General features: G+C 43.0%; 1 protein-coding gene across 2 annotated transcripts in view; it reads left to right on the forward strand.

Annotated features, from left to right (window-relative positions):
• Positions 1 to 318: 318 nt before the first annotated feature.
• Positions 319 to 12,552, forward strand: part of ror1 (receptor tyrosine kinase like orphan receptor 1) — a 229,593-nt gene continuing 217,359 nt past the window's right edge. Inside the window, exon 1 of one of the 2 annotated variants that reach the window (XM_033028286.1) lies at positions 319 to 688. In XM_033028286.1, the coding sequence (XP_032884177.1) occupies positions 583 to 688 (106 nt within the window). In that variant the 5' untranslated portion in view covers positions 319 to 582. The remainder of the gene's footprint in view (positions 689 to 12,552) is intronic. The other variant, XM_033028285.1, reaches the window with a different exon arrangement.

Here is a 12,552-nt window from a genome sequence, read left to right on the forward strand (position 1 = left end):
CCACAGTTTATGAACATGAACTGTACCAGCCCTACTAATTCCCCTTTAGGAGCAGTTCGGTAATGCCCCCCTAACTTCCATCCTCATGGTAGTATTCTCTCTCTCTCTCTCTCTCTCTCTGTGTAGTACCCCAGCTGCCTATACTGGATGGTGCCACCTCCTCCTCTCCAGGGGCAGTTCTGTACTGGCCTCTTCCCCGCAGGGTGGCGCTGGCTCTCCGTCCCCTCGCCGCTCTGCTGCAGGCAGGCGGGCGGGCTCCACACTTCCCTCTGCCCCCACGGGGTGACGTTGTGGAGCAGCTCGCTGTCCCCGGGCTGCACAGTCAGTGCATCCCCACAGAGAGCGGACAGCAAGCCGCCCACCCGCTCGCTCGTCCGCCAGCAGGCAGGCAGGCAGAAGTGATGCTGGAGCGCTCGCAGAGGCTAAAGCAGAACGTAGCTTGAAGAGGCAGCGGAGGAATAAATATATATAATATATATATATATATCTCAATATTAAAGACGCCCTCTCGTTCAGCAGCAACCCCGAGGCGAGTGTGGATGCGACAGAGAGCAGCGGCGGTGAACTCAAGGCAACCGGGCAATGGACCAACACGGAGCGGCGTGCGGGGAGCGCGGCTGGGCTGTCTTCTTTCAAACTGCCCTCCTGCTTCTGGGATCCAACCCGGGACTTCAGCACTTCGCCTACGGTAAGATTGCAGAAAGCACTGTACCTTGTTTTGTTTTCATTCCGCCACCTCGCTGTACCCCACTCCCCCCCTCTCGATAACCTGATGGGGCAAAAGCAAATTCAGGATTACTTCGCATTTAAAGAGATGTTTCAATAAGGTGCAACATGTGTGTGTGTAAGTAGAAGTGCGGAATTCGGGATTCGAGTATATTTAAATATAAATGGTGAAAACATGGAAAATAATAAAAGCATATCTTGAAATAGTTACTCCCGCATTTTGTGTCTACTTGAAATTACAATCTCCTCTTCTCCCGTCCTTATCTTTTTTTTGGTCTGAATGTCTTGGGTGTGTTTATGTCTTGAAACCCTTGTCAATATCACTTGAAGCTTTAAGACTCTGTTTGTTTTCGAAATCTGGTTTAAAATGTTCTATACTACGAAATGTTATTTGAGGTGTTTTCAATCAGGAGTCAGTAACTCTTTAGGCTGAAGTGAAGACTTGTAAACATTCGCTGTGTAAACATTCAACCTTTCAAGTGTGAAGTGAAGTTCTCTTTTTCAATTTTTGCGAGATGCCATGCCAAGCAGTACTTTGCATAGCTTCAGTTAGTGAACAATAAGTGTGTAAAATGCAGAACGATCAGGCACTTCACCCCCTCGCTGTCCCGGTGGGGTGCCAGTGGAAGCCTCTGTCCGTGGCGATAAACAATGCGATCTCACTCTTGTGTGGGAGATGAGTGAGATCCCAGCTTGAGACCTCTCCCCCTCAGCCCTCCTCAAACTGTAAGTCGACAGCCAGTGTGGAGTCGCCAAAAGAAAAACTCTGGCACGCTACTTTCATGTAGAATGGGTGACATTTGCGAATTAACCATCACATCAAGACTTGGGACATAAGAAAAATAATCTTCTTTTAACTATAACTGAAATTTAAACAGTGCTGAGTTTTTCCTTTAATTTTGCCAAGTTTCTACTCCCTCCCCCCTCCCCTCCCTTTCACGTATTCCATTTCAATCCACAGCGCAGATATAGTCCATATTTTAGGTAACACCGTTTCTTATGGTACTTAGAGAGAGAGTACGATACATTGAATGTGGTTTGGTACTTACTTTAAAAGGCCACTGAGAACAAAAGTGGTGGATTTTTAACCTGTGGTAACATTATGGTTGCAAAACAACATGCAGTGAAGAACAGGTTAAAGGGAATTTAAGTCATGATGATGTTATGGAGACAATAGACCACTGTGCTGTGGCTTTGCAAATGAGAGAGATTGAATGGAGGGTCACTGCTGTTACTGTTGATCTAATTGATCTGCATGGGAAAGTTAATCTAGATATAAAGGCCTTCGTTCTTTCAATACAAGATGCATCATAAAATTATATGGTAAAGCATTGTTCTTTTTTTTTTCCTTTTGCTTGTTAAATGTCTCTCAAAAACTGGGGGAAGAACAGGACACACTCTAACGGGGTATTAACAGATGCAAAACGTTTAATCCTGATATGATTATTAGGGTATGGTTAGGCAGCATCTTGATCATCAAGTAACCAGTTTGCATTGGAATATAATTCCATGTCAGACCTTGGAATTCTGGAACAAGCATTCTTGGAAAGTTTCTGACTTCCCGGGTTACACATTAGGGGTTCTGGAAATGTGAATAAAAATATCAAAATGCTGGAAACTTTCAGTAAGTCAGGCAGCATCCAGGCAGACTGCCTGAGAATTGCTGTTTCATAGTCAAAGAGCATGGAAACAGGCCCTTCGGCCCAGCTTGCCCATGCTGACCAAAATTCTCCATCTACGATAGTCCCACCTGCTCGCCTTTGGCCCATATCCCTTCAAACCTTACCTATCCATGAATTTGCCCAAATGTATTTTACCTGTTGTTATTGTACCTGCCTCAAATACTTCCTCTGGCAAATCATTCCATATTATTATCACCCTGAGTTACCACTCAGGTTTCTATTAAGTCTTTCCCCTCTTGCCATAAACCTATGTCCTCTGGTTCTTGTTTCCTCTAATCTGGTTAAAGTACTTTATGCATCTAGCCTATCTAATCTGTTCCTGTCTATCCATCTATCCTATTTATTCACTTTGCTGTGTCATTTGAGATTAATCCTTTCGAAAATTGGAACTTTCCCCAGACTATGAGATTTCATGATTGAGAAAGGTAAGATATTAGCAATGGAGAATCAAATAAAATAAATTTAAATCAAATCAATTACGGAAAGGGAATTTGAGGGAAATACAGAGTGATGGATTTCAGAGGTTGCGGGGAGAAGGCAGGAGAATGGGGTTAGGAGCGAGAGATAGATCAGCCATAATTGAATGGCGGAGTAGACATGATGGCCTAATTCTGCTCCTATCACTTATGATCTTATGAAAACAGAGAGGAAATAAAGGTTTGTTCTTAAATTTCTGAAATCACTGCCTGTTGTAATGTGGCTCTGCAGTTTGAATTGTACCTTTGCTGGGCCAAAGATGCTGAAATGAATAGTTAGAGTATGAATGTCCTGATTTTGTTTTTAATTACCAACACATTGTACCAGCCCTAACCATGGTGGTCTCATTAATTAGCAATGACTGCACAAATGTAGCAACTTCACAAGACTGGGGCGGTTGTAAGTATGCTGACATTTTTGCAAGACAGAGTGGGTCGAATCAACTAGCAGCTTGTGCTGCTTCCTGCTTCTTCGGGCTGTACCTCCTGGTCGTGCGGTGCTGGACAACTTACACATGAATGACGGCATGCAGATTTGTAACATCGTTATTTTGGCAGCAAATTCGGTTCTTTATCTGTGAAGCTTTCTTATCTTTTGTACAAAGCAGTCCATCTCTTGTCTGATCATTCTGCAAGGGTCATTGCTTCTATGAACTTTTATTTTTCTTGAGCTTCTGAACTCCAGTAAAACTGTCCTATACATCTAACAGCATCCTCACTGTTGAAGTCACGACTCTTTGAAGCACATTACTTATTCTGACATTATTCTTTTCTCTTATCTCCAAATGCATCTTACGTTGCTATTTCCTCTTCCTCTGCCATCATTCAAGCCCTGTATTTTGCTTCATCTTCTGCCCTAGTATTTAAAAAAAAATGCTGCTGTCCTGTTCTCTAGACGATAGATTTTCTTTCATCTGAATAAAAATATAGAGAGATTTGTGAGGTAACCTGATTGATGTGCACTGCAGAACATTCCTTGTCATCTGTTCTTTGTTTAAACTCTCAATGTACCTTCAATTTATTCAGCAAAGTAGGGGTTCATTTTCTTTGGTCTATGAAGCAGCGATAGTGTTTCAGTCTATGCTGTGATTTGGTAGAATTAGAATTGACAATTCATAATGATAGTGGTAGCGACCACAAAAACATTTTTTAAATTGTTTCATTCGGTTGGAATTTGAGACACTTCAAGTTTAAGGCTCAGGCAAGCAAACAAAACAAAGTTGAGTTGACCACAGGAAAAATAACAGACACAAAGCGAGGGCAGGAATGGAGCGAGTGGGTGTTCTGCAGTTATTGCACTACTTTGTGGATTCTTCTCAATTTATAGTTGGGTAGATCCCAATTTACTTACAGATGCTGAGAATGGGAGGAGACAGAATTTGGCCTCCTTTCATTAATGAGACCTTTGAGCTTTTCTCCTTTCTCTCCCAATTATTAAGTGTTGCTGGAATGAAGTCTCACCGGTAATAGTGGCCTTGTGACACGACATGTGTTCCTAGATGATGCCAGCAGAAGCTAGTAAATCTGCAAGGTCTGCCATCAGAGGTGAATCATTTACTCAACTCACCTCCTTTATTCACCTGAACTACATTGACACACGTGCTCAGCCTCCTTTTGCTTTCTCTCTTGCTCTTGCTCTTCTTCCTTTTCACACTGGGCCAGACCAATGCTTTTGCCACTTGTCTAACGGTTGACATGATGAAAGTAAGCAGCTGTTTATACATGTAAAACATTGGATGCATAGGCATTGAATTCACTTTGCAGGATGAAGAAGTCAGACAATTAAAACATTTAAAAGACAATTACCATGTTTAAAAGACATTTAGACAAGTACGTTGATAGGAAAAGTTCAGGGATCTGGGCCAATTGCAGGAAAATGGCAGAAACTCAGATAGGCAACTTGGTCAGCATGGACAAGTTGAGCTGAAGAGCCTGTTTCCCTGCTGCATACATCTATTGCTCTGAGTAAAGGAACTGGATATGATAAAGTAACCTTCAAAATGGCAGATTAGATTTGCCTACTCTGCATGCCTCAATATAACACAACATAGTTTGAGGCAGCATGTTTCTCCAGCCATTCTCAGTAAAAATAAGAAGCTGGATCTTGTTGCAGCTGGATTAGGTGAAAGTTTGAAGTCGTAACTTTGGGAGCTGACGTGCAGCCAGACTGAAGTCATGGGCCAAACGCAAGCAGCATTGGAATCGGTTCGATCTTTTCCCTGCCACGTGCGCATTCACCCGTGCACCACGAGGACTTGTCCGCGCACAAATACCAGCATGGCCAAGTGTCGCATGCCCAGGTGCACGCCTGCACAGGCTCAGTCACCTGCACACCTTCATTCCACTGACCACACACAGAGTTTCAGTCTGTCTCCTGCCCACAGTCAGCGTTCCTGCATGTGCTGACACACACTCTTGCACATTGTCCAACACACTCACACACACACACACAGGCACAGCTGACGAGTTGATTTAAAGGGTAACAGGATTGTTGTTTAAAAACAGAGGAATTTTAAAGAATTCGGAGGAAAATACTAGTCCCGACTTGACAGGTTTACTGACCTGTTGATGTGCTGTCTGGTTCTGCATATTATTTTTATGCCAGTGTACTGTATTCATATGATCAATTGTAAGGCAATTCACTCATGCCATTATCTTCATTTATTCTACCAAACAATTCAACATATTAATTTACACTATACCAATGCTAGTTATGTTTCACCTTTAAACGCACATTTGAGAAGCTATCGCACGGGTTATGGCCGTGGGAGTCTGACTGTGGTTTTTCCCAACAGAACGTTCCTGGCAAAAAGAAACACAAAAAGTGCTGGAGTAACTCAGCAGATCAGGCAGCATCTATGCAGAGCGTGGAGGGGCAACGTTTCTGGTCGGGTCCCTTCCTCAGGCTGATTGTAGTAGTGGAGGAGGAAAGCGCGAAGATAGATGGGTGTGGGACAAAGTCCAGCAAGTGATAGATGCCACCTATCACATGGCTTAATTTGTCCCACACCAATCTCTCTTCCAGCTTTTCCAGAAGAAGGATCCCAACCGGAAACATGGCCTATCCATGTTCTCCAGAGATGCTGCCTGACTTGCTGAGATACTCCAGCACTTAGTCATACAGCGTGGAAACAGGCCCTTGCCCACATTGATCAACATGTCCAATCTGCCTGTGTGTGGTCAATATCCCTCATTGTAGTTATCCATGTATCTGTCTAACTGTTTCTTAAACGTTGTGTTAGTACCTTCTTCAACTACCTCCTCTGGCAGCTCAATCCATACACCCACCACCATTTGTGTGGAAAAAGTTACCTCTGGTTCTTATTAAATTCCCCCCCCGACCTCACCTTAAACCTGTGCATCTACCAGATCTGCGGGTCTCATGATTTTTGTACATCTCTATAAGATCATCCTCTTGCGCTCCAAGGAATAGAGTCCTAGCCTGCTCAACCTTTTCCCTGTAACTCAGGCCCTTGAGTCCTGGCAACATTCTTGTCAATCTTCTCCGCACCCTATCCAGCTTGACAACATGTTTCCTATAACACGGTGCGCCAAACTGAATACAATGCTCTAAGGGTGATGTGTGTATGAAACAATCTGCCAATGGAAGTGATAGAGGTGAGTACAATTACAACATTTAAAAGACACTTGGACAGGTACGGGGATAGGAAAGGTTTGGAGAGATATGGGCAGGTGCAGGCAAGTGGGACTAGATTGGTTAGGCAACTTGGTCAAGTTGGACAAGTTGGGCTCTTTCCATGCTGTACGGTTGGTTCTCTGACTGTTTGACTGTCCAAGCTATTGACAAAGATACAATTAATAAATGTATCAGCATTTGTGGCCTTGTGTTGAGCAAACTAGCTAGATCCAAAGGATGTTACGGTAGGTCCTAGCAGCCCCAGGTTGGTCATGGAGGTATTGGGGGAAGCAGGCATGGTTGCTGTTATTCGCAAGATAGATGCCCCATGATTGAGTAAATCTCTGCCTTGCACCGTCTCCACTCATTCCACTCTTACTGAAGAGCTTTTTGATATGCTCACCTACACGCTCATAAGAGCAGATTGATAGGGAACCACCCCCTCAGGCAGACATTGTAATTGGAGACAACCTTGTGGGTGAACAGAGTTGACAGGTGAATAATGGAGATCGGTCATTGCTGTTTTTTGTCCATTAGTGACAGGCTGTAACACTTGTAAGGATTTATCAATTGGCCCCTGAGGCTGTGGAATGGGGCCGAAGAAGTCAGGAGCTTCAAATTCTGACACGTTTTCGGTGTCCTTAGCCAAAGAACTGAGTCAGCAAAAGAGAATGATTTGCAATTGTTAAAGTGGTCAGTTCGTGAACTACCTTATCTTAATATTGATTGGAGCTGGCTAAAAGATCAAAGTTGCTTTGTGCTGAATGAGATAATTCTGTGGCCATTAAGCTCAGAGGCCAGAAGGTGAACAGAAAGTGTGCCGACAGGCTTCCTATTTAATGTCTTAAAAAGTTCATTTACCACCCTTTCCACAGCTTGGATTCATATTGTACACACCTTTATAAAGGTTTCTTCATGTCATTATATATTTTGTAATTTTCTTTTGTGTGCAATCCAACCTCTTGAGATATAGTGTGTCCCTGGGATAAGTGGTGTTTTTTCCCCCCCTCTAAGTGCAGTGTATTGTGCCTGAATGCTAATCCTTAGTTAGGACAGCAAACTGCTTGCATTCCTGCTCTTTAACATTCCATGCATTAGTGTGAATTATGTGTGTGGATTGCACAAGCCAACAGACCATCCGTTGGAGATTTACTTTCAAAATCACACTCTTTTAAATCGACCCCAGCCCAGATTATCTTGCTCATCGTGGAGGGGTCAGAAGAAATCAGACAGCAACTTGGTCAAAGTTTAGTTCAAATTTTCAGTAAGATTTGTCTGGTGCTAGTTTTTTTTTTAAAACATATAAATCAAGACAATTTCCTAAATGGCATGTTTGTGTTTAGATTAAGCCATAATGGGCAATCACCCAGTATCACATAAACATTACGTTTGAGTAACATCTCAGCCTAACAGCCTATCACCATGTATTAGACTCATTTTTAAATTATATTTGCATTGTTCTAATTTCCTTTGATTTTTTTTCATTTTATTTTATTATGTGAGGGAAAACTTTGCAGGCCAAAAGGGACCATAAGAAATCAGTACCAAAGGACAGCTCGTTCAAAATAAAACAGCATTTGCAAGATGGACTCACAGCTTTGTTTCACACACTGGTGTGTTCCTTGATGTACACGTTTGGTCCCATTTTATTCATGGATGTCAAGGAAAGCAGCTACAAGAGCATCTGTCACTGGTTTGAGGATTGCCTGTGCTTAAGAAGTTAGTCATCAGATTGAGCTGGGTAAATGGTCTACTTTGGTATTTAATGGTGGGCATTACAGTCCGTATAATTTATTAATGATGCCAATGAAGGTTTCAATCATGCACTTGCATGAGGTCAAGGCTATCTTTATTCTCCTTGTTATCAGACCATGGTATAATTTGAGATCTTGCTATCTGACTCACAACTATGGGTTAATGTTGTTCCTCAGGCAACTTTCAGAAAAGATGAACAAGTAATGCTGGAGATAGTGTTATTGACAGTTGCCCATAGTCAGTTGTAAAGATGCATCTTTAAAGCAAAGGCCACCATTGTTCCTGGCTTGGGATCCCCGTTTCTTCTCACGCCCCTAAAGTTAATATTTTAACACATTCTTTCTCATTGATCCACATGGTATTCCTTGCTTTTTTTAGACCCACATTATGTGATAATACATTAAAATTATCGCCGATTAATTGATACTATTATAACCGATGTGATTTTTCCCATCAAATTTCCATTTGACTTTGGCATTCCATTCTCTTTAAAATGTAAATTTTCATTTCTGGCCATCTTCATTTGCACAAATTTATATTAACTAAGCCTTTTGTCCCAGGTAATGCCAGGAAGCTTAACCAGGCTAGGCTACACGACTGCACGACTACACGCTTATGCCCCTGTCCCACTTAGGAAACCTCTGGAGACTTTGTGCCCCACCCAAGGTTTCCGTGCGGTTCCCAGACGTTCCCAGAGGTTTTTGTCAGTCTCCCTACCTGCTTCCACTACCTGCAACCACCCTCAACCTCTGGGAACCGCACGGAAACTTTGGGTGGGGCGCAAAGACTCCAGAGGTTTCCGTTCAGGTTTCCTAAGTGGGACAGGGGAATAATCGAGGTGATCTGGTTCGCACTTTTCCGGAGAAGTGCACATACCTTAGAAGGTGTGGCTTCTCAGCAATGAGGGTGACTGTATTTTCTGGCCCTGGATAAGCTACGTCGAGCTCCCCACAAAAGACAGGCGTTTCTCATCAACATGAGCATCGACGTCAAGGGAAGCAGAAGTCACAGTTGCCACTGTCCCTGGGTCAGCAATATGAACAAAGATGATTCCACCAAAGAGAAACACAAAATACTGGATTAACTCAGCGGGACAGCCAGCATCTCTGGAGAGAAGGAATGGGTGACGTTTTGGGTCGAGATCCTGCTTCAGACCAGTCAGGGGAAGGGAGACAAGAGATACAGACAGTGATGTAGAGAGTTATAGAACAAATGAATGAAACAATGTGAAAGGAAACAGGCCACTGTTAGTAGTTTCTTCTAACAGAGATGATTCCACTATACCCAAACCATGGCATTCTGAATCATTTGCTTTGTCTTCTAACTTAAAATAGCAACACAATTTAAAATATCAAAAACATGTAATCACAACTATTATTGGAAAGGTAATCTGAAAAAACTTGTGGTGCTCCACTCTCCTTTGATCACACCAAGTCCCAAGTTATGCAGCCACTTTCAATGTACTAAGCCTGCAATATTAGTTCCAGCTTCCCTGCAGTACAGGATATATTAGGATGGCTTTTGCATTCTCTCATTTTTGTGGTCTCTTCCTTAAATTCCAACCAGAATAGGCCTCCCTTGTTAGCTCAGGCAAGCTTATCTGTCAAATTGGTGAGCTGAGCTAAATGGAACCAGAGGCTGTGAGGCTTTCATCCTCAGCCTGTGTTACGTATAACTAATTCAATCAGGGTATCAGTGGACCTGGGTCTCCTGATCTTTATCCCCGGTCTGCCCCGGCCAGCCATTCTTTATGAAGAATGACTTAAATCATAGGGCATATATCGGTTCTGCAGTCAGTGAGATGTTGTTGAAGTGTGGATGTAGAAAACTCAGCAGCCAATTTTGCACAAAAGTAGGTCCCAGGCATGTATTCTCAGTCTTATTACTTGAGTAAATATTGACCAATGCTCTTCACTGCTCAATCAGCTAACTTGGCAGGAAGAGCCTTGGTTTAAACGTTTCATCCAAATGGCGCCGCATCTGATAGCGCTCTACCTCTCTGGAATCTCTGCCCAGAGTTTGTGCTCAAGTCTCTCTGCTGTGGGATTTGAAATAATAACCTTCCATTTTTGAGGCATAAGCACGAACCACAGAGCCACTGTTGATCGCTGTGTTTATTTGGATCTCATTTAAGGATGGCATTGGTCTGGTGTTTTGATATGACTTACAGATACCCTGGCTGACGGGACACTACGCAATGAAAGTGCCTGATTTTGAAAGGGCCATTTTCTGGAGAGGAAACATAATCCAATCTAAAGGAAAAGAAAACCTGAAGAGGGAAAAATCAGAGTGAATACATGTGGCTGAAAACTGGAGTAGTGTGAGCAAAGCAATGCACCACTGTTTAAATCCTGATAAACACCTGATTTAGAAAATACTGTTATACTTGGATGCAGATTTGTACATAAACAGAATGAACGAGTTGGGTCCCTGGGCAATTGAAACTTGCAACATAGCTGTGCTTAGTTGAATGTTTACCCAGCAACAGCTCGACATTTAAAATAAGATTTGACTTCGAAGTGTGTGTGTGTGTGCGTGTGTGTGTCTCTCTCTCTCTCAGTGGAAAATGAATCGCAAATAAATAGATTAGCAGAAATGTTTTGAAAAAGGATCTCAGCCTAAAAACTAGTTAACTCTTCTGAGTAATTGATAGTAGGCCCCCCTCGGTCATGACTGACCATGGGTGATGCATCCTATTTGTTGGCTGCTTGCTCCAAACCTCGGCTACAGCAGCGTCGCCTGTGGCTGAAGAGACCAATGCGGGAGTGACAGTCTCTGCCTCACATTTGTGTGTGGTCTCTGGTTTGTTGAAGTTACTGCGCTCCTTTCTGCTCGCCTGCTTGTCTGCCGCTGCTTTCATCAGTTTCTCTTCCCCCGTTTTGAGATGTTGGTTCAGGGTACCTCTCCACCTTGTGTGGTCAGCTGCAACGCTCTCCCAGGACCCCTCGTCGAAGTCGAGTGCCTTCATTTCTCTCTTGCAGACATCCTTGTAATGTAGCTGGGGGTGGCCGATGGTTCTCCTTCCAGATGTCAGCTCTCCATAGAGGATGTCTTTTGGAATACGGCCATCCTCCATGTGGTGGACATGGCCGTATACGAGTAATTATTGCCAACAAATCTGTCTATTTCATAGACAACATTTGAATGACTTTTAGAGATGCATCTCCTTTTCAATATTCCTGGACCAATCTTAATGCAAAGGCAGAGCATTGAGCCACTTGTATCTGTGCCGGATGTTGATTGCATTCTTGCGTTTGAGACAGAGGTTGCGGGTCAATATTAATCCCTCTGGCTACAGCTCATAAACAGATTTGTGTAACGTTACTGTACACAAATGGACTGTAACATTACAATGTGACTGCATCATTGAAATTGGCTGCAAATGACTTGGGGACTTCCTGACCGGGACACAGAGGCATTTCCTTCTATTTCTGAACCGTGTGTATGTTTGTAACCTCTCTCAGTCGTGGTATGTCCAAAGTGCATTGCAGCCAGTTAAGTGGCTTTGAGGCCGAGTTGTTCTTGTAATGCATGAAACCTGGCAGCCTATTCACCCCCAGCTAGCTCCCAGAAGCACCAACGTGAAAATGATAAGATGATCAGTTTTTGATTATGTTGGCTGAGGGACCAATTTCCCTGCTGAGTATTTCTTGCATTCTCCTTCATTTCAGATCTCCAATGACTATCGTGTTCTGAATCACACAGTCCCTGCAAAGTCTCTCTACTTTTCTCTCACTAATTTCCTTCTGTTTATACCTGTACCCATTATGATTAAAGGTTGGCAAAATGACATTTTAACTGTTTCTTCCTCTGCTGATTCTTGTTGACATGGTCAGTATTTGCAGCGTTTTCTATTTTTACTTCAGATAACCTGTGCATGCAGTTTCATTCTAAATTATTGAGGAAGTGATTTTGGCCAGGATTCTCGTTAACTTCCTTCCATGTGGAAAATGTTTGGGCATTTTATTTTGATTGCTTGTTTTAAGGATGTGGGTATGACTGCTGACAACCACTCCATAAGGTTGAGCAAGGCTGCATCTCCTAATCCAATGTAGTGCACTGCAGAGTATGTGATCTTCCCCTCCCTGAATGATTTAAAAAAAATAATTTTAAGATTGAAAGATACAGCATGAAAACAGGCCCTTCAGCCCACCAAGTCCATACCAACCATCGACCACCCATTCACACTCGTTCTATGTTATCCCACTTTCTCATCCATTCCCAACACACTCGGGACAATTACCAGAGGCCAATAAGCCTACAAACCCCGCACACC

This window comes from Amblyraja radiata, chromosome 10 (assembly GCF_010909765.2).
Source record: "Amblyraja radiata isolate CabotCenter1 chromosome 10, sAmbRad1.1.pri, whole genome shotgun sequence".
Lineage (NCBI taxonomy): Eukaryota > Metazoa > Chordata > Chondrichthyes > Rajiformes > Rajidae > Amblyraja > Amblyraja radiata.